Source organism: Sapajus apella, unplaced genomic scaffold, assembly GCF_009761245.1.
Source record: "Sapajus apella isolate SASKATOON/1434 unplaced genomic scaffold, GSC_monkey_1.0 scaffold204, whole genome shotgun sequence".
Classification (NCBI taxonomy): domain Eukaryota; kingdom Metazoa; phylum Chordata; class Mammalia; order Primates; family Cebidae; genus Sapajus; species Sapajus apella.
In genome coordinates, this window is record NW_022437144.1 from 416,919 (window position 1) to 439,424 (window position 22,506).

At 49.2% G+C, this 22,506-nt stretch overlaps 1 protein-coding gene across 12 annotated transcripts; it reads left to right on the forward strand.

Moving 5' to 3' along the window:
- The first annotated feature begins 16,228 nt into the window (after positions 1–16,228).
- CITED1 (Cbp/p300 interacting transactivator with Glu/Asp rich carboxy-terminal domain 1) lies at positions 16,229–21,817 on the forward strand. Of its 12 annotated transcripts, none has more exons than XM_032270139.1 (5): positions 16,302–16,386; positions 16,937–16,955; positions 18,040–18,160; positions 20,519–20,643; positions 21,208–21,817. In XM_032270139.1, exons 3-5 carry the CDS (start codon positions 18,148–18,150, stop codon positions 21,730–21,732), a joined length of 663 nt encoding a protein of 220 aa, XP_032126030.1. In that variant the 5' UTR covers positions 16,302–16,386; positions 16,937–16,955; positions 18,040–18,147; the 3' UTR covers positions 21,733–21,817. The 12 variants fall into 12 exon arrangements, with proteins under 12 accessions (XP_032126034.1, XP_032126030.1, XP_032126028.1 ...); XM_032270137.1 differs by lacking the exon at positions 16,302–16,386 and adding an exon at positions 16,462–16,561; XM_032270138.1 differs by lacking the exon at positions 16,302–16,386 and adding an exon at positions 16,462–16,555.
- Positions 21,818–22,506: the final 689 nt, after the last annotated feature.

Consider the following 22,506-nt stretch of genomic DNA (forward strand, 5'->3'; position numbering starts at 1 on the left):
AAGGAGGCAAAAAACTTGTACACTGAAAACTATAAAATGTTGCTGAGAGAAATTAAAGAAGACACAGATAAATGAAAAACATCTGTGTTCATAGATTGGAAGACTTAATATTGTATGATGTCAATACTACTCAAAGCGATCTACAGATTGAATGCAATTCCTATGAAAATCCCAAAGACTTTTTTGCAGACACAGAAAAATCCATCCTGAAATTCGTATGGAGTATCAAGAGACCCCAAATAGCAAAAATATCTCAAAAAAGAACAACGTTGGAGGACTCATGAGTCCCAATTTCAAAACCTACCACAAAGCTATAGTAATCAAAACAGTGTGTTACTGGCATAAGTACAGACATATAGGTACAATGGAACAGAATTGAAAGTCCAGAAATATATCTATGGCCAATTGATTTTGGACAGAGATGTCAAGTCAGTTAAATGGGGAAAAAGCAGCCTCTTCAACAAATGGTGCTGAGACAATTGGATTTCAACATGCAAAAGAATGAAGTTGAAACTCTATCTCATACTATACACAAAAATGAGTTCAAAGGGGATCAAAGACCTAAGTGTACGAGATAAAACTATAAAATGCTTAGAAGAAAACATGGGGATAAATTGTGACCTTGGATTCAGCAATGGATTCTTAGCTATGACACCAAAAGCACAAGCAACAAAAGGAGAAATAGATAAATTAGACTGCCAGGCGTGGTAGCTCACACCTGTAATCCCAGCACTTTGGAAGGTTGAGGTGGATCACCTGAATTCAGGAGTTCGAGACCAGGCTGGTCAACCTAAAAAATTCGCCGGGCATGGTGGTCCACACTTGTAATCCCAGCTACTCGGGAGACTGAGGCAGGAGAATGGCTTGAACCTGGGAGGCAGAGGTTGCAGTGAGCCAAGATCATGCCACTGCACTCCAGCGTGGGCAGCAGAGTGCGACTCTGTCTCAAAAAAAAAAAAAAAAAAAAAGTAAATAGATAAATTAGACTTCATCAAAGTTAAAAACTTTTTTGCTGCAGAGAACATTATCAAGAAAGCGAAAGAGGCCAGCACTTCAGGAGGCCAAGGTGGGAGGATCCCTTCAGCCCAGGATTTCAAGATCAGCCTGGTCAACATAGCCAGACCCTTTCTCTACAAAAAATGAAAAAATTAGCCAGGCTTGGTTACCTGCACCTGTAGTCCCAGCTACTCAGGAGGCTGAGCCAGGAGGATCACTTGAGCCTAGGAGGTCAAGGCTATACTGAGCTATGATCACGCCACTGCACTCCAACCTGGGCATCAGAGTAAGACCCTGTCTCAAACAAAAGGCAAAGAACATAACAAGACATTTCTGCAAAGAAGATATACAAATGACCAACAAGCTCACAAAAAGATGCTCAGCATCATTAGTCGTTTGGGAACTGCAAATCGAAACCACAACCATTTGTCAGTTTATACCTATTTGGATTGCTGTAATCAAAGACAGAAAATAACAAGTGTTGATGAGGATGTACAAAAACTAGAATCCTTGTGCATTGGTGTGGAAATGTAAAATGGTATAGCTGCAGTGGGAAACAGTTTGGTGGCTGCTCAGCAAGTGAAACATTTGTATTTGTATATGAATGTTCATCCCAGCACTATTCACAATAGCCAAAGGTAGTGAAATAAATGCCACAATATCCAAATAAATGCCCATGAATGGATGAACGGATAAACCAATAGTGACATATGCATACAAGGGGATATTATTCAGTCTTAAAAAGGAATGAAGCACTGATACTTGATACAGCACTCAGAAACATTACGCTAAGTGAAAGAAGCCAGACATAAAAGGTCACATATTGTATGGTTCTATTTACATGAAACCCTCAGAATAAACAAATTTATAAAGACAGAGAGCACATTGGTTGTTACCAGCACCCGGGCAGAGGGGGAAATTGGGAGTAACTGTTTAAAGGCTACAGGTTTTGTTTTGGAGTAATAAAAATGTTTTGGAAACAGCACTGGTGATTACACAACATTGTGAATGTACCAAATGCCACTGAATTGTTCACTTCAAAATTGTTAATTTACTTTTTTATGTTTTAATTGATATATAAAAGTTGAACTTCCATCACCTCAAACACTTATCTTTTCTTTGCATTGGGTAAAACTTAATTTTCTATTGTGTGAAATTCACCTAAAAAAAATTGCAGTGAAGATCCTCTTACCTATGCCCTTGCACATTTGTTGCATTATTTCCTTATGACACGTTTGTAGAACTGGAACATCATCTCCTTCGTTTTAGGTTACATGCCCTAACCATCCAACAAAGGGCATGGAACCTAAAACAGACAAAAGAGATGATGGGTTTTGATTCCCAGAAGGATTGTCCCAATTCGCAGTCACACTAAAGCTGTGTGAATGTGACTGCCCCCATACCCGCCCTACAACTTTATCTTTGCTCACCTAAAAAGTAAAAATATCTCATTGTTTGAATTTTCATTTTTTTGTTTCATTAGTGAGATTGGGTGTGTTTTTAGATCCTTAATAGTAAGTTATTATTTAGTTATCTGTCTCTTTGATAAACTCATTGACCTTTCCCATCTCTTCAGGTCCAGCACTCTCATGACAGGCATGTAGTAGGACCTCAGTAAATGCTGCGAGGAACTAAATAAATAGCAGTGACTATGAGCCCGTCCTAATTTTCCCAGGGGCTCAGGCTAGCTCTAGACATACGGTGCAATCCTAATGTATCTTCTCCCAAAAGCCACCTAAAAGCCTTTTGAAATTCCCTGTTGGAAATCAGTCTGTGGGCAGCATGGAGGGCATGGTTTTGCATAAGCTGAAAGTGAAGATAAAGGCAGAATAAGGGTGGGAATGAGGGGTGAGCTGGCAAGTGGTACTAATGTGCACGTCTGTTTGTGAAAGGAGACAGGCTGAAGAGAAACCACAAAATCCCAGCTGTAGACTGGTGGGGAAAGTGGATGGGTACTGCCATTTCCTAGGGCCTACTGATGCCCTGCATCTAGCACTTTTCATCTGCCCTTCCTCCCCTCCACGCTGTGGCCATCCTCTCTGGGTCATTACACTCCCAGGCTGGTAGGCATCACTCACTACTCTCCAGCTTTCCTGCTAGACTGGGATGCTTCCTCCAAAGGCGTCCACCAGTTAGCCCCATAGCACTATCCTGGGGTTACTGGAGGCTTAAAAGGCTACAGGGTGCAGTAGCTCATGCCTGTAATCCCAGCATTTTGGGAGATCGACGCAGGAGAATCGTTTGAGCCCAGGAATTCAAGACCAGCCTGGGCAACATAGCAAGACCCATCTCTACAAAAAAATTTAAAAGATATTAGCCGGGTATGGTGACACGTATCTATAGTCCCAGCTACTTGAGAGGCTGAGGTGGGAGAATCGCTTAAGCCCAGGAGGTCAGGCTGTGGTGAGCCATGAGCATGCCCCTGCACTGCAGCCTGGGCGATAGAGCAAGATCCTGTCTCAAAAAACGAAATCCCTGCTCTTATGAAGTGTTCACTGTAGTTGGAAAGTCAGAGAATAAAGACAACATGGCAAGCAGTGGTAAGTACTATGGAGAAAATCAAACAAGATAAAAGTTGAGTGGTACAGGGCTGCTATTTTAGAGGGGGTGCCCAGGGAAGGCCCATTTGAGGAGGTGACAGTGAGCAAAAACCTGAATAGTTAGCCAGGTGGCCATCAGGGAAAGAGTGTCCCAGGCAGAAGGAACAGCAAATGCAGAGTCTGAGACAGGAACTGCCTTGTCATATCCAAGAAATGGCGAGGCCAATGTGCACGAAGCTGAGGGAACGAGGGTAAAGTAAGAGGAAATGAGTGTAGAGAAGTAGGAAGCCTCAGGTGACATGGGCCACTGTAAGGACTTTGCCTTTTACCCTGCATGGGATGGAGAGCCATTGAGACTCCTGAGCAGAGGACAGGTCCCCTCTGGCTGCTGTGCAGGGAACAGGAGCCAGAGGCTGCAGAGCAAAGGGACCAGTCGGAGGGTGACTACAAGGAAGAGATGAGAGTGACACAGCCCAGGGTGGTGGCTATGGAGGTGGTGAGGAGTGGCTTGGATTTTGGCTGCACTTTTTAAAAAAATTTTTTAGAGACAGGGTCTCTCTCTGTCACTCAGGCTGTGATGCAGTGGTATGACCATAGCTCACTGCAACCTTGAACTCTTCAGCTCAAGTGATTCCTTTGCCTCAGCCTCCTGAGTAGCTAGGACTACAGGCAAGAGCCACTGTGTCTTGCTGATTCTTTTATTTTTATGTTTTACAGCCTGGATCTCGCTACATTGACCAGGCTGGTCTCCAATTCCTGGCCTTGAGTAATCCTCCTGCCTCAGCCTCCTTAAGTATTGGGATTATAGAAGTGAGCCACTGCATTTGGCCTCTGGCTATATTTCAAAAACAGCCGACCGAATTTGCTAATTAGTTGCATCTAGCGGGACAGAGAAAGAAAAAGATGAAAGCAAGGGTTTTGGCCTGAGAAACTGGGTGAACAGAGATGTCATTTACTGAGTTTGGGAAAATGTGCAGGGAAACATGGAGCTCAAGAACTCTTATGGGTCATGTTCAGGGCAGAGACTTGGGAGCCCTCCAGGGAGCCTAGGGCTGGCTCGCTTGCTTACTGGTGGGGACGGAAGGTGGAGAGAGAAAGTAAAGGCAATGAGCATGCTTTACTGAGTAACTGACTGTACTAGGCTCCATATTTATCTGCCCACATCACCTTTAGTGATCACAATATAAAGGCTGAATTTCTTTTCTTTTTTTTTTTTTTTTAAAGGCTGAATTTCTTAACGTGGCATCCAAGTCTGGCTCCTGCAGCCTCACAGACCCCATCCTGTGCTGTTTCCTAGCTCCCATCAGCACCTTTGCCCATGCTGTTCTCAATACCTCGGGAATGCTGATCCTCAGCTCAGATGTCACCTCCTATCTCCCACTTCATTTTAATGTGTACTTTTCTATCTCCCACACTATATTGGGAACTCCTTGAGGGTCAAGGTGGTGCCTTGGTCCCTCTGAGGCCTTGGTGACTGAAGAAGGGCCATGTAGAGGCTCAGCTCACATTTGTGGCCTGAATGAAAAACTGTGTAGAAAGAATAGCCAGCTCTAGCCTACCCCAGTGGGTCAGGGAGGTCTTACTTCCCACACAGTCATACTTGACAATGAGGAAAACAGGGCCAAAGAGGTAACGTCAGGCTTGGAACTGGACTCAGATTGAAAGGCTGACTCCGTCCCCCAAGCAGGAGGGAAGAGGGGTCAGGGAAGAGTAATTACTCACATGTGTACAGCACTTAAGAGTTTATGGCATAACCAGTAATCCCATTACTGGGTATATATCAAAAGGATTATAAATTGTTCTACTATAAGGACACATGCACACAAATGTTCATGCATGCACTGTTTACAATAGCAAAGATCTGGAACCAACCCAAATGACCATCGATGATAGACTGGACAGGGAAAATGTGGCACATGTACACCATGGAATATTATGCAGCCATCAAAAACAACGAGTTCGTGTCCTTTGTAGGGACATGGATGAACCTGGAAACCATCATTCTCAGCAAACTGACAGAAGAACGGAAAATCAAACACCACATATTCTCACTCATAGGTGGGTGTTGAACAATGAGAACACATGGACACAGGGAGGGGAGCATCACACACTGAGGTCTGTCGGGTGAAATAGGGGAGGGACAGTGGGGGGTGGGAGGTTGGAGAGAGCTAGCATGGGGAGAGATGCCAGATATAGGTGATGGGGAAGAAGGCGGCAAATCATGCTGCCATGTGTGTACCTATGCAACAATCTTGCATGTTCTTCACATGTACCCCAAAAGCTAAAATGCAATTTAAGAAAGGAGTTTATAGCCATAGACATTATGTCATTCCACCCTGGCACAGCCTCATGACATAGGCATTCTTATTTTCCCCTACCCAACATGTAAGGCAACTGAGGCCCAAAGAGCCAAAGTTACTCGCCCAAAGACAAAGCTAGGAAGTGGCAACTTCAGGACTTGAACAAAGGTCAGTTTGACGACAGAGCCCCGTGCTCTCACTATCAGACTAGACCACACCTGGAGCTGAGATGGAGAGTGGCCAGTTGGGTCTGGCAGCCCTTTTCCTCTCCCTACCTATTCCTATTGGGTTTCAGCTGTTGGTAGCACGAATTGGCATTTACTAATCCCCTCGGACCATTCAAGGCCAGGATGAGGCAGCCTGAGATTCAAACACAGCAGAGCATCATCCATATTCCAGACCCCAAAGGTCACACTTGAGAGAGGCTTGAAAAAAATGCAAGAAAAGCCCAAAGAGAGGCCATGGGAACCTTCCTCCCCCAGTACCCCAGGAGCTGCTCAGAGGCAAGCTCCCTCACCTTGGACCTGCCGAGGGTCTACCCTGCCTCTAGGAGAGGGCAGCTTCCTCCCGTATTCCTGCAGCCGAAATCTCCCTTGAGAGGTCTCTTTTGGGAGCCATGCCTTCTTTCCGGTTGGGCGTTGGGCCTGGACAGTTCCTGGCTGGCTGCAGCTGGGCCCTCACACCTGTTGGTCCAGCTCCCCTGCTTCACAAACACACGCCCCCACCGAGTTCAGTGCTGCTTCCAGATGGCTGGTCACTTATGCCTTCACCCCACTTTGGGCCTTTTTCTTTCTCATTTGATTTCTTTTCCCTACCTTGTTTTCTTCCCAGGCATCTGCGTATTCTTTCTTTCCACCCTACCCCCCATCATTATCTTTCTCTCCCTCTCATTGGTTCTCTTGTCTCTCTGCATTGAGTACATTTCTTTCTGCTCAGGTCTGTCTTTTTTCCTCTGACTCCAGTCCAACCAGGTATCAATACAGCACTAACTTTCTCTTCTGTACAGTGAGTGACAAGTTCGAATGAGGTCATCTCTCCAGTCCCTACCAGCTCTGGCATTCAGTTTTGAGGAAGGGTGAGAACCTGACGGCAGGGAGGTGGGGTACACAATCAGAGTGGGGAAAGAAAGATTGAACTGGGAAGAACGGATTCAAATGGCAGCATCCTCATTTCCTGGCTATTTGACCTCAGCAAGGCCATCCATGTCACCTCTCCAAGCCTCCTTACTTTGTCTATAAAATGTGATCAGGAGCTGGGCACCGTGGCTCCTGCCTGTAATCCTAGCACTTTGGGAGGCCAAGGCAGGCGGATCACTTGAGGTCAGGAGTTCAAGACCCAGCCTGTCCAACATGGTGAAACACTGTCTCTACTAAAAATACAAAAAATTAGCTGGGCCTGGTGATGCGTACCTATAATCCCAGCTACTTGGGAGGCTGAGGCAGGGGAATCACTGGAACCCAGGAAGAAGAGGTTGCATTGAGCTGAGATTGCACCACTGTACTCCAGCCTGGGCGACAGAGCAACACTCTGCCTCAGGAAAAAAAAAAAAAAACCAATCAGGGAAGACCTGATAGTAACAGTGACAACATTCTAAGGAGTGAGGAAGGTGTGCGATAATTGACTTTGCTCATGGATGGGAAAGGCCTTTATGAACTATAAGGGGTAGGTCCCTACTGGCAACGGGCGTTACTTAGGGGACAGTGAGGCCCCGTGGTCACCAGCAGAGGCTCTGGGGCCAGTCAGCCTGGCTAAGATTCTTGGCCCAAAACATACAAGGTGTATAACCTTGTCAAGCTGCCTAATATATCTGTGCTTTAATTTCACTTTCAGTAAAATAGGGATGAGGTAATAATAGTACTGACTTAACATCTGAGGTTGTTGGAGGATTTAATGAGAGAATAAGTCCGGAGCACTAAGAACAGAGAGGATCTGTCACCTAGTAAGTGTTCAGCGACCATTCCCACTGATGTTATTATTCAGAGCTAGTAGGAGGAATACTCCCTTGAGGTGGTATACTCAAGGGTGCTAGGCCACTGCAGGAACCTAAGAAAGCCATATGTTGACCCAGACTCATCTCTTTGCAAGGCCTCGAAGTCTGTTTGTGCAGGTTGTGCCCTGAAATTCAGCTTGTGTTCCTCTTGCAAAGCCATGGGCCCAGGGGTAAGGGTTGTGCAAAGCCCAGAGGAAGCAGCACTTGGTTCTTATGGCTCCTCCCAGAGGAGGCACCTTTTTGTAATTAGTACAAGGAGACTATAGGTGCTAGCTGAAGCACTCTCCCTGCATCTAGGCAGGAAAGCGTTACCTTGGGTAACCAGGCCTGTGGTCCTCTCTGCTTGTCTGGTGGCAGAGTTGGCGCCCTGGCCCCCTGATGTACCCCAGATCCTTAATCCATCTCCAGCTCTGATCTTGTCCCAAGGGGACAAGTCTCTGTGGCTGTGGGGATCCGTGGAAACCTTTCCAATCCTCCAAGTTGTGCATGCGAAATGACTCTTGACCACGGTCACTCAGCCATGTTTGTCCAGGCCAGCCCCCCAGCCCAGAAGTTAAGGGCCAAGAGAGGCAATAGAGGCCATTGGTCCAAGCCGGGAGACTTCTCCATGCCAGTGGAGACTCTGATTGAGGGCAAAGTGGGATCCATGGATGAATGGAAGTGTGAGGCCTCAGCTGAGATGGGAATGGGAGGATAGGAGGGCTGGGCCCCAAGAAAGGGGAGTCCAGGGAAGTGCCCCTAACATGGAGATGAGACTCAGGGCAAAGGGCTGCCAAATCTCTCAGGGCTTAGGCCAAGGAAGCAGTTTCAGCTTGTTGCTGGAGGGAGCAGGGCCAGACTGAAGTGGTCTCACCTTTTTAAGGATAAAGTAAGCTGGGGGACACTGTGCTGGCCTGACAATGGCATGTGGCTAAAAAAGGAGAGCAAACAAGACCCCAAAGGCTCGTGTTCTAGAAGCTAAAGTGAAACCAGGGAAGGCCTGGCATGCTTGAGGCCTAGCCAAAATGTATTTAGCAATGTGAGATGAGGCCCCTGTCACTCCCTGGCATGGGGAAATTTATGGACTGAGATCCTCTCACACTGCCCTTTAGAGATTTGAAGCACGTGTCCATGATTGTGCTGGGCTGGAGGGGCTGGAGAGGGCAGAGGGATGGCTGCAGTGAAAAGCCAGCATCCCCCAGGCCTTTTGAGGAGAAAGCCCCTGTTTGTGCCGAGGAGAGAGGCAGGGGAAAGTTCCCCACAGTTTGGCCGAAAGTCATCCTGCCGATTGCTCTTTTTGACACAACCTCACTTTCTTTCCAGTCCTATATTCCTGGCTGTGTGTGAGCTATTTCCACTTGGATGTTCTGCCAACAGCTTAAACTAAACATGCTTAAAGCAGAGTTTCTCTTCCCCCACAAAGCCTCACACCTTTCCAAGGCCTCCAGCCTCACTGCTGACACCCGAACAGCCCAGGGCCAGGCCTGCCTGCTGCTTCTCTTTCTCCTCTACACCGGCACCTCTCTCCCTCCCTGCCTTTGAACCCCGGGCTTCTCCCTGGGTAACAGTTTTCAGAGTCATCTTTGCTGCTGCCATCTCCCACCTGCACCTCATCCCTGGAGATTACTGCCCCAGCCCCTAACTGGAAACCTCCCTCAAGACGTCTCCCTAGACCTGGGCCACGCATCAGTTCTGGCCATATGTGTTGACCATTTACTGCAATGGGTATGGTGAAGCATCCATTCTAAAAGAAAGCACAGACACAGATAACAGGGGAGCAATTAACCTAGTGGGTGTTTGGCCTCAGGAGTGAGTCAGACCTGGCTGTGAATCCCAGCTCTGCCACTTACCCATTGTGCCATCTTGGGCTTGTTTCCCCTCTCTGTGCCTCTCTGTGCTTTTCTCCCTAAAATGGGGATGACAGCGTTGACTAGCTAGGGTTCTTATGAAGTTGAATGCTAGAAGGGGGCACAGAGAAGGGGCATACACTGAAATGATATCCCTGAAGGCTGGAGTGAGCAGAGCTGTGAAGATGGCCCCTAAGGATTCAAGAGTCAGGGTGGCCTGATCTGTCTGTATATTTGCGGTTTTTTCGTTATGCATAAATAACAGGAAATCAAGTAGGGAATCAATTCAACTAGACCCAATTCTTGGCCCTTTCCAAACTTCCTCCACCCCATGTATAAACAGGAAACCAGGGCTAGAATCTATGAAGCTGATTGGGGTGCCCGAGGATACCCTGTGATCGCTCTGCTCTCTTCTCAATTTTCTATTTCTCCAGGCCCATTCCCCTAGTAACTGATCTTGTTCCCCCTCTTCTTCATCTTCTCTTCTTTTCTTCTTCTTCCTTTTTTTTAGACATAGAAGTGAAAATGAGTGCCTGTCCAAGCCTGCTGGCCTGGGTCAGAGGAATGCGGCCGCTCCCTCCACGTGGGGCGGCCAGGCCCAGGCTCACTCAGGCTGGCAGGGGCAGGAGCAGAGCCGGGAAGGCTCCAGCACCTTGCTTCGAGGGGCTGGAAAGCGCTACAGACGTTAGCTCATCACTCCCTGGCAAAGGCCGACCCGTCTGCTATTCTCACTAGCATCTTCCAGATGGGGAAATGGAGGCACAGGCATACTCAGAGTGGTTGCAGACTCCCAGGATTCTAAGGGGGCTTCTGGGCAGAGTCTCCACATGCAGCAAGAGGGAAAAAAGGCCACCAGGACTTCCCCTAATGGATTTCTATTCCTTATGACTGTATCAGGAAAGGAGAGATATAGGGAAGGAGAACTGTGGTCCAGGCTGAAGTATCTAAAGGGGACACTGGGAAATAATGCGGGTGGGAAGGGGGTGCGCAGGTGGGGGCAGTTAGGACCCACCATCTCTCGGGACCCCACACATGACAGGGCCCCCAAAGAGTTGCAGCTTCACTAGATAGCCCATCAGGAAAGACTAACTACTCTTACTGAGAAGATGTTTGCAGCACACAATACCTCTGAAGTACGAGGCAACTGAGATGAAGTCTGCCCGGCCAGACACCAGAGGGTGAACTAAGATGCAGTTGGGTTGATTATTATGCTTTCCTCCTAGTGCTTTTCTGTTATTTGTAAATTCTGTGCAGTGAACAATTACATTTATAATCAGACAAAATGTTAATTATTTTTAATTATTTTAAAGAGCAGCAGCAACTGGGATATGTAGAAGAGCCGTGGGCTCTTGGAATTGCAATTGGAGTATGGCGACCCATTCTTGCTTCCCAGTTGTGTTACAGGGCAAGTGACTTCACCTCTTTGATTCTCAATTTTCTATAAAATGGAGATAACTGACCACACATAGCATAAGATTAAAAGAGATAATGTATGTGAAAAATGGTTGTAAAAAAGATTTATTATGGAAATTTTAAAACATATACATGAGTAAAGAACATAATATTGGCTAGATGTGGTGGCTCACGCTTGTAATCCCAGCACTTTGGGAGGCAGAGCCAGGCAGATCACTTGAACTGAGGAGTTTGAGACCAGGGCAACATGACAAAACCCCATCTCTACAAAAAAAATACAAAAACTTCAAAAATACAAAAAATTAGCTGGGCATGGTGGCACGAATCTGTAGTCCCAGCTATTCTGGAGGCTGAGGTGGGAGAATCCTTTGAGCCCAGGAGGCGGAGGTTGCAGTGAGCCAAGATCATGCCATTGCACTCCAGCCTGGGTGCTAGAGAGAGACCCTGTCTCAAACAAAACAAAACAAAACAAAAAAACACATTGTAATGAAGCCATCTTCAACAATTATTATCTTATTTAATCTATATCCCCCATCCACTTCCCCCCACCCCCAACTGGAATGTTTTAAAGCAAATCCCAGACATGCTCTTTTTTCCATAAAAACTTCAGTACCAAAGTGCCTTATACTTTTTTCATAACTAAAAGTACATGATGATTGTAGAAAATTTGGAATATGAAGAAATCACATATGAAGGAGAAAACAAAAATCACTCATAACCTCACCACCCAGAGACTACCACATTTTGGAGTAGTTTATTATCTTTTTCTATATACATATTGGTTTTTGACAAAAGTGGGATCATATTGTATATGTTATTTTTAGGTACATTTTATTTTAATTGTAAAAATAATAAAAGTAAATTACAGAAAATAGAGAGGAAATTACCCATAATTCCTTACCACCTAATATAAAAACTGTTAATTTTTTAGTATACTTCTTTCTCATTTTTTCAATTTACATTCATACTCTTAACCCAAGTGGGATCTTACCGATTATGAACTTTTTAAATTATGAAGCTGTTTTAATTGTCAGAAAGTAATATAATCATATTGCAGAAAAATAAAGAAAAGTAAAAGAAAAATATTATCCGTAATCCCACCACTCAATTATAATCACTGCTAACAATTTTTGGTGTTAACATTGATTATAATTCAGTGGTGAGGTTATGGATATTTTTTCTATGCACATATATTTTTTTAAAGCGGGAATACAATGTTTATGACGTTTATTAACTATAAACTCATATTTACTCCTTCAAAGGGCTAAACTGGTAGCAAAGAAAAAAAGAAAAAAGAAAAAATTCATATTTACTTATAAGAATAATATTGCATAATATGGGGAAAACAGAAAAATATCGCTCAAATCCTACCACTCTACTGGCACTGTTATCATTTCAGTATTTGCCTGACCATTGCTTTCTGTACATATTCATACACAATTGGAAACATAGTGCGTATTTAATTTTGTTCCCTTTGTGCCCTTTGCAGCTTGGCATCATATTTATGCAACTTTGTACCCAGCATTTTTTAATTTCATATTTTGTTATGAACAGTTTCCTATGAATAAGAGTTTTCAAAATCAGATTTTTTTTTTTTTTAGTGTCAAGGTACCAAGGGACACTTCCATAGACATTTAGGTTCCGTTTCATTTTTCACTATTATAAACAATTCTGCTGTAAATATTCTTGAATAAAAACGTGCTTTTTAAGTTTTTTCTCATTTTTTTTTCTTTTTTTGTGATGGAGTCTCACTCTGTCACCATACTTGAGTGCAGCGGCACGATCTCGGCTCACTGCAACCTTCGCCTCCCGCCTCCAGAGTTCAAGCGATTCTCCTGCCTCAGCTTCCCCAGTGGCTGGGACTACAGGCACCTGCCACCATGCCAGACTAATTTTTGTATTTTTTAAAAAATAGAAATGGGGTTTCACCATGTTGGCCAGGATCTCCTGACCTCGTGATCCGCCTGCCTCAGCCTCCCAAAGTGCTGGGATTACAGGCGTGAGCCACCGTGCCCAGTCGCTTTTTAAGTTTTTTCTACACACATATTGAATATATGTTTCTGGAGACCGCTCTGTAAGTTTATAGGCTGACCTGTAAAAAGTGGTCACCTTTTTTTGGTCCCAAATTTACTCCTGTCATATGGCTTCAGGCAGTCCTTGATTCTGGAGGGTGGGATTTTAAGAAGAAATCTGCATTTTTTTTCTCTCTCTCTCTCCTTCCTGAGTTTATAGACCTTCTTCATCCCCTCTCAGTCTGGTTTTTAAATTAATCAGTCAGCAAGTATTACTGAACCTGAAGTGTGTGAACTGAGGCAGGGATGGGAGGCAAAAGGAAAATAATTAGAAGGCCCAGTACAATAACAGCATTTACTGGCCATTCACTACACTGCGGGCACCAACCAGGGTAAGCAACCCGCACAAAGTAGGTACCATTGTTATCTCCATTTCACAGATGGGAAAACTGAAGCCCAAAGCATGAAGCCAGTGGTCTAAGGCCTCGCTGCTAAGAAATGGCAAAGTAGGAATTTAAACCCAGGCCGACTGACCCCTGAGCCTGCACTCTAGACAGCTTCCTTACCCTCCCAGGCAGCGGGAATTAGGGCCGAGGGTAAAAACTTTGCAGCCAGCCGGACCCGGATTCAAACACCCAGCCACGTGGCTTTGTGAATTTGGGCAATTCCCCGAGGCTCTGTTTCATCTTTAGTAAAAACTACCTCAAAGGACTGTACTGGGAATTAAATGACACGATGGATGGGGAACATGTCAGGCCCAGTGCTGGCGCACAGAGGTTCTCCGTGGGTGACCATCCCTGTCCTCTCCCCGCTTCGCAAGCTCGCGGTCTAGTTGCTAAGTTGAAGATAAGAGTTTAGCGGAGAGCTCTGAGCTCTTTTGGAGCCAACGGGGAAGTCAGTTATCAGAGCATTTTTGCCGAGAAATGCAAATGTCTCCTTTGCTCCCTCTCATCCTCTTCAACTAACCTCCTCTCCCATCTCCCCAAAAAGCAAAGGGGTAGCTTTTGTGCTCCAAAGCCGAGTGCTTGAAGCCTCTCTCTTTCCTGCTCCCCAGAATAAGCAGTGGAGATGACAGGAAGTCACCAGTGGGGAGGCCCTTACTGGCAAGTGGGCACTGAGAAATGTGGCGGAGGGCGCTCCTTTTTCTGCCCTTCAATGGTCCGGTTGGGGGAGGGGGCTGGCTGTTGAGCAACTGCTCCAGAGACAGTCCAGAAGCCGAGATGAACACATGCCTCTTTCTAACAATTGGCCTGGGAGCCATCCAATAGATGGAGGGCGGATCCACACCTCCCGGATCCGGAGCCTGCAGCGGAGACGCTGCTGCTGTTGCCAGACCCACTCCGGAGCCAAGCCAAGACTGACAGGGAGGTTGGGTCAGTGGTTCAAAATACTAACGCGCTATACGAAAGGCTAGAGTCGCTCATCCTCCAACACTTAGTTTTCGCAGAAACATTTTTTTTTTCATCCCAGGCAAACACCAAGAGGACTTGAGGGTGTATTTCACACGAGGTTTGCAGTAAGACTTTAGGGAGCCAACAGGTCCCGTCTTTTATCAGAGGGAGACTAGGCAGGGCCCACAATCTTGCAAGCAAAGTGAGAAAGTGCAGCGAAGATGTGTGTGGTGTGGCTGCTACCGGGGTTTGTGTTGGGACAGGGTAGGTGAAAAGACTGGGGCCCTGCAAGGCAGCTTTAGGGGCTGGGGAATGGGTTTAACTAGCGACCAAGGCACTCGTCCAATCTTCCTCCAGATGCCGAGGAAGGGCCTTGATCCGTCTCTCCGTTTGCTTCCCATCTTTGTGTCTGTAAGCTGGTCAGTCCGTCAACAAACAGAACTTTGTTAGACGAGCAAATGCAGGGCACTTGGCGCTACTGAAAAATGAAAAAGAAAAGAAAAAGAGACCTACAGGTATTCAAATCCAATTAAGAAGACAAAACACATACATAGGGAAAATGACTTCGTGACATTCCCTCTCCCCCTCAACCCACCTGCTTTTTTTTTTTTTTTTTTAACTTCAGGACCTTTTCTTAAAGAGCAGGTTTTATAAACAGTGTAAACTGAGTAGTTGTTGCTGAAAGGAAGCAGAAAAAGTGCAGCGGTGGCGAGGGGGCGGTAATAGAGAGGTAATCCTGATGACCTTCCCGTAAGAGGTAAGGTGGGAATTTCTTGGCCACAAAGAACACGAATTGAGATGAGGGAGAAGACCCAGACCTCTTTCCAGTAAGGATTTGTAGGACAATATCTCTATCCAAGGAAGACAAACTCCAAATGCAAAATGTTATTCTTGCTAGACGCGAATGATTATATAATCATAATAAAAGAACCTGGCATCGTAGGAAGGCAGAAGGAATCTCCGCGAACTCTGGGGCAAGCTCTTCGTACCCCGTTGCCGGCTGTTGGTTTTTCAGTGAGCCTCGTGAGCTGCACCTAGCCCCACGGTCCGGGAGAGTAGCATTTCTCCGCGTCGCATCTTGCCAGCTTCCTGCTCTGGATGACCACAGAACAGAAACCCTCCAACCCAACCCCAGCTCAGGACTTCAAGGAGAGCCACCACTGCCATATAGGCCCTCCATGCGACTCTGCGCAGAATCTGGCAACTTTAAGAGGAAAAGGAACCCCCAGCCTCAGCTGTTAAACGAATGAGATAGTACAGCCCCCCCCCAAAAGGCAGACAGGCTCCAAGAAAGCCCCGTAGAAAACTAACGACCATGCCCCGTCCCGTGTGCCTTAGACCTCTATTCCAGGTCACTCCTTGAGCCCACAGCTCTCTCCCAAAACCCCTGAAGCCCGCTGTGGCTCCCCACTAGATTTAGGTCAGAAAACAGACACTAGCGGCTCTCCTTTGCCTCAGTGAAATTACTAAGTGGAATTTATTGGGCAAGTCCACGCAGGTCGGTGGGGAGAGCCGGTGTCCCGGGCCCTGGCCCCCGACAGCTTTAGAAGCCGGGCACCGGCCAGGGCTCTGGGCGAGGGGTGCGCACAGCCCGGACTCCCCAGCCCCAACCCGAGAGCCGTAGACGGTCCACAGGGCTGCAGGACCCGCGGGGCCGCGTGGACTCCGTTCCCCAGCCGGCCCTTCGCTTTCACACGATCCGTGGTGACTGCACCAGCTCGAGCGCCTTTAAAGGGCCACACACGCCAGCCGCTGCTATAAAAATGTTCCCGGCGGCACAACTGCAGAAAGGGCACTGCTGAGCTGCCGAGAGGAAGCTCGCTCTGCCCGGCTGCCCTCCTGTAGCCCGCCGGCGAGGGGCAGTTCCCGGTGAGGACGGAGAAAGAAGAGGACTGCACAACACCCGCGCGGGCTCTCCGTGAGTATCCAGTTCAGATTTTGCCACCAACTCGCCCAAGAGCCAGGACATGTGCTAATAATGCCCTATGCCGGTTATAAAGACGTGGAAATTGGGGGGAGAAAAAAAAAAAGGGAAAAAAAGGGTCTGTCCTTCCTGGGATTCCTAGCCAAGGCCAGTCTGCTGCCGTGTGCGTGTGCGTCAGGGCTCTCCGGGCTGCAATGGGGGCTTGAGAGCCGGGTCCCCAGCGCCGGGAAGGGAGCGCGGTGGCCGCCACCGCCACCGCCGCGGAGTCCGGCGCCGAAGCCGCGGGCGGGCGGGCGGGAGGGCACCGGCTAAGGCCGGAGCTGCTTGGCGCGGCGCTGTGCGGTGCAGCGGCGGCGCGGCGCGGCGCGGCGAGGCGCGGTGCGGGCTTTTCCCAGGCGCCCCGGGGTCGGGTGGCCACCGGCGCGGCCGCGGGCGCTGAGCGCGACCGGCTCGCGGCGGCGGTGGCGGCGGCGTGCGTGCCAGGGGCTGGGGGCTCCGCCGCCTCTCCTGCGGCTCACCGAGCTCCGCGCTTCCCTCTCTCCAGGGCAGGCGGCTTCGCAGAGGTAAGCCGGGCCGCCGGGCTGGGTGCCGGGCTGGGCGGCGGGGCCGAGGACTCCCGTGTAGCGGGTGTGGGGAGCTGTGTGGGGAGCGGGTGGCCGCCAGGCGGGCCGGAGGGTTCTGGGGAGACTTGTTTTCTGTTGGAAAGCTGCTCTGCTGGGGGCGAGGGGCCGCCGCTGCCGCCCGCCAGCCAGCGCGCCGGTTCGCTAGCCAGCGCGCCCGCCTGCCGGCCAGCCGGGCCAGGCGCCCGCTTCTCCCAGGGAGATGGCAGAACCTTTTCTCCCCGCGCTTTCTCCAGCTTGGCTTCCACCGACTTTCCTAATCGCCCGGACCGCATCTGGAAGCTCCGGCTCCGGAGCTGCACAAAGCTCAGGTTTCCTTCGGGGAATGGAGGCAAAAGGGGCTTTTCGGGCCGAGTTCAGCGTTAATTGCGGGATGGAAGTTAGCGAATTTGGGCAACTTGCCTCTGCTGCCCAGTCGACCTCAGCTCTCCCCTCCCCCGACACACGCCCACACACACACACCCACGCGCACACCCCTCTCCCTATAAATGCTGGCGGCTGAGCCGCGCGCCGAGTCCCTGCCTCGCAGACCTCCGGACTTGGAGTCAGAGAGACCTGGCTGCGAATCCCGGCTCCGTCACTTTCTAGCGCTGTGACCTTGGGCAAGTTACTGCACCTCTCCGAGGCTCTCTCACTCTTCTCGTAGTGGGGTTTTAGCACTGACCGCAGGCGGCTTGGCTAGCGAGTAGGCTCAGCCTGCGGCCGTGTCGGATGCTCAGCAGGCGCTAAGTGTTGATGAGGCGCGGGAGTGGCTGCCGCCGGCGCCGGAGTGCGCCCCCGCTCGCGGAAACGCAGCGGGCCCCCGGACTCGCCGAGGCCGACACCCCGCGCCCCTTCCCGCCTGTCCATCCTGTCTCTTCGATCGGTTCCTGATCCAGCACTTGGGGGAACGGACGCTCAGTGCTCCGGTGGCCTGGGTGCTCGCGCCCGCCGTGCAGGGATGCTCCCGGCTGCCCCCGGTTCCGAGGTTCCATCTGGGATGCGGCGAGGAGGGCAGCCGAGCTGTCCGCAAACAACCGGCCTTTAGTTTTCAGGTGGCGAAACTGACTGGTCTGGTTAGAACGCGTCCAAGCCAAGCCGCAGTGCTGTTTGGATTTTTAAATTTCTCCTTCTGAGTGAGAAAATAGCAATCGAGATGGAACCAACCGGTTGGTGCCATTTTAACTTTTGGTCCCCCAACAGGTTAAAGATGAGGCCCCCACCTGCCTCTCCCTTCTGGTTTTCCTCTCCCCTTCCCACCCCTGTCTAGGCGGGAGGGGGGCTGCCTGCCCAAGGGAACGCCTGAAGCGAAGAGCGGGCGGCGGGACTGGGAACCGGTGGCTGGGGGGCCGCGAGGCACCAGCCGGCGGGGAGGCACTTGTTGCTCTAGGTTTCCCAGCCGCCTCTCGCAGCCCGTTTCGCAGTGGTCAGCTCCCGGCTTGGAGAGCGGGCTGGGACATTTCCACGTTGCCAAGTTTTGCCCTCGAACGGACTAGAGGTTGGTGAAGGAGGACAGAAAACCGGGGAAGCAGAGCCAGGGATGCCGATCGAAATGCGATTGCCTCTTCAGACGCATTCAACAACTTACTGAGCGCCTATGAAGCACAGACTCAGGCTGGGGGTCAGGATGGGTGGTGGGTCAGTAATGGAAGGCTAAAGATCTGAATGGACGCAGGGTCTCTTCTGGGGGAGCTCCCAGCCTCAAGGGGGAGATGCGGTAAAATGGTCTTCCCGCACGAACTGATAGCAGAATAGAGATAGTTTTTCCTCGTTCTTTTTCTTTTCCTAATGTTTCTCTTTTGGTTTTGCTGTTGTTGCTGCTACTCCTGTTGTTTTTTATTCCTTTTGTACATTCGGGTACCAGGCGGCATAAAGGAGAGGAAAGGCTGGATAGGATCGGGAAAAGATGGACAGGGCCCCCAGACATTTTTTTTAGTACAGGAAAATTGCCTGATACTGATGGTACTAGGGCTCTTGAAGACGACATATGTTAGACTTCTTGTCTGGTGATCACTTGCTTTTGAAATATTTTTCTAAGGTTGCCTCAGAGAAGGAGCAGGGCTTCAATCAAGCAATGACGCGGGACCCAGCAGCTGATATATTTTCCTCATGTTTTAAAAAAATGTTTACCCGTTTCTCTATTTTTTCTCCCTCCGGCCCCCATCCACCCAAGTAAGCAATGCAAAGACGATACGGAGAGATAGTAAGTGGCCACTTTCTAGAAGTGTCTGAGCAGATTCTTAACCACTGGGGGGTGGAGAGTGTCATGGAGAATTCTAGCCTCCTTGGAAAGATTAGAGACGCTTTTTAAGGTCCTCAAGACTCTTTGAACCAAGAGGTATTTATAAATATGAAATTCTACATCTCTAATTTATCATGAAGGCTAGAATATATGGGGCTTTAAAAGAGAGAGAGAGAGAGCGCCCCACTATGTTGCCCAGGCTAGTATCAAACTCCGAGGCTCAAGTGATCCTCCCACTTCAGCTTCCTGAGTGAAGGAGACTACAGGAGGGTGCTGCTGTGCCTGGCTATGGGACATTTTTTCTTATTTGTAAACAGGTGTCTAGGAAAATAAGTGGAGATTTTCAGAGGTTTGTTTATTTTCTGGTTTGGGGGGTATTCTTTTGCTCTTGTTCCCTTACGCTTTGGCACTTGAGCCAGGGAATCACTTCTTTAGATGCTATTTCAATCCAGCTAGGTATGATTACCTAGCCAGTGGTCAGATGAGGCATATGGGCATAGGGGTGCTAGATCCTGCTCCCAGAACTGCTGCTACTTGACTAAAAAGCCATTGAATCTCTGTGCCTCACTTGTCACTATAGTTGGGAATGGCTGGGCTCAGGTTTCCGCGGCAGGCATCCTAGGAAAGCCCAATGCTGGGGCTGTTTTGGAGGGGGCTTGAGACATGGAGGAAAGTGAGACATTCCTAGCTTCTCTCTGGCTCCAGCTGCCTCAGAGCCCCCAGACCACGCTGATCAGCCTGGCTTCTCACAGGCATGCCCAAGGCTATGCTTTGGAGCTTCATGACATTTGCACTGGGGACTTGTTCCTTCCCTGTGCTGCAACCTCTAGCTTTCTAGGTCTTCCTTGCTCTGACTTCTTCCCACATTCTCCCAGTCCCAGTGGAGGCCCCAACTCTCCAGTCCGGATGCTAGTAGCCCATTGAGACAATATGTTGCTTACTCAAGGACATTTCTGTCCTCCAAACCAGGAACAGTGCCACCCTCACCCCCACACATACAACTTGGGACTGTGAAGTCCCTCGCATGAGAAAGCAGGGTGTCCCATCTTGGTGATATGGGTAGGTGGCTGCCTGGGCACCTGGCCAAATCAAGCACTTTTCCTACCTCAGGCAAAAGTTCCAGCTTGGTCTCCTCCCTGTGCTCAGGTGATCTCTAGTTTTGGCTGTAACCCGGTCACCATCCTTGCCTCGTAGTTGTGTGGCATTGCCCTGTTTCGGGCTTTGCTAGTACCTTGTTGGTCAGTGAAGCCTTTTGCCCTTACCACCACTTTTTCCTCACTTGCAGCACAAGAGCTCCAGCTGGCAGCATCATCTTCTGACAATTTATCCAACTTCTGCCAAGACTCTGAAATGCCAACAACTTCGAGGCCTGCACTTGATGTCAAGGGTGGCACCTCACCTGTGAAGGAGGTAATTTTTGACATTTTACAGATGAGGCAGGGAAAGACAAATCTTCTAGGGTCATGGGCCAGGCCCTCCTAGGTGTGTTACCCAGTGTCCTTGAGCAGAGAGGAGACAACAGGGCTATCTCTGGGGAGAATGAGAACAGCTTCTGCCTAAATGTGGTTGGATAGTATCTACTAGGGGTGTCGAAAGATGGCAGGAAAGGGAGCAGAGAAATCGAACTGGAGCAAAACCACTCTGTTGAAGAGATTAAAGTGAGGCTGAGAAGAGGGACAAGCGGTGCGATTTTTAGGATGGTGAAGTGGAGGCTATGGGGAAGGAGCTGAAAGCAGTGAACGCACTTATGATGTCAGGTGCTCCAGGACTAGAACTGGGGTCTGGCCTCAGTACTCAGAGCCATGGCAGCAAAAGCATGCTTGAGCTGGGAGCCTAATTTTCAAGGGGGTCCTCTTGCTACCTCTCCACCTCTAGCCCCAAATGAAGTGCAGGTAGGAGCCTTCTAAATCTGCTGAATGGTGAAGGACAAGCCAGGAGCAGGGTTACTGTGGTGTGCTTTTCTCTGTCTTCTAGGATGCCAACCAAGAGATGAGCGCCATGGCCTACTCTAACCTTGCAGTGAAAGATCGCAAAGCAGTGGCCATTCTGCACTACCCTGGGGTAGCCTCAAATGGAAACAAGGCCAGTGAGGCTCCCACTAGTCCCTCGGGATCGCCAGTAGGCTCTCCTCCTGCCACCCCTCCCGCTAAATCCCCATCCTTCAACCTGAACCCTGCCCCTCACTTGCTGGCCAGTATGCAGCTGCAGAAACTTAATAGCCAGTATCATGGGATGGCCGCCGCCACTCCGGGCCAACCCGGGGAGGCAGGGCCCCTGCAAAACTGGGACTTGGGGGCTCAGGCGGCGGGAGGGGCGGGATCACTCTCTCCTTCTGCTGGTGCCCAGAGCCCTGCTATCATCGATTCAGACCCAGTGGATGAGGAGGTGCTGATGTCGCTGGTGGTGGAACTGGGGTTGGACCGAGCCAATGAGCTTCCGGAGCTGTGGCTGGGGCAGAATGAGTTTGACTTCACTTCAGACTTTCCATCTAGCTGCTGATCCCAAATGTCCCTAAAGATGGAGGAATAAAGCCACCAATTCTGTTGTAAATAAAAATAAAGTTACTTGCAAAGAGACAGGCCAATTAGAGGTATTCTTCATTGAGATCTAATGATGTGTAGTATGGTCTGATGTCCTTTTAGCAATTCTGAGGCTCATGGTGGGGTTGTGGGTGGCTAGCTGGGAAGGAGCTGGATGGGATGGGAGGAGAAGGGAGGGTGAAGGGGGCTGTTCCCTGAATTCCTGCTGCCAGCACCACTGTGGCTATCTCCTCGGGAGTACCTGGTCTCATTGACCTAAGACTCCAGGAACACCATGGCATACAGGGGCTGGTTGGGGACATTATTGGAAGAGAGACTGATCAGACCCTTCTGCAGCCTCCTTGCCACATGCACATCTAAGTCTAAAGGCACATCCCTGGCCACATGGCACACACTTCACCAACTCTAAAAGCCACCCCCACCCACTCTCTAGCTTCAATCCAATTGACCCATTAAGGCCATTCCTTTGCCCTCCTGCCCATGTGCAATAGACGGATAGGGCCGAAGAAGGATTCTATGATCTGGGAGCCCAGAGTTCTCTGGAAAATGACAAAAGCAACAGACTCCCATCATTAAACTGTGATTCAGGGTGCCTTCTTCTCCAGGCCCCTCACAAAGCTGCTCAGACCTCCTAGCCTGGGACACTCTGAGCTGGTTTTGAGTGTCCCTAATTCCTACCTTCCTGACCCACCCAGTTGTTTGAGCTGGCCTTTCCATCTTAGAGATACAGATC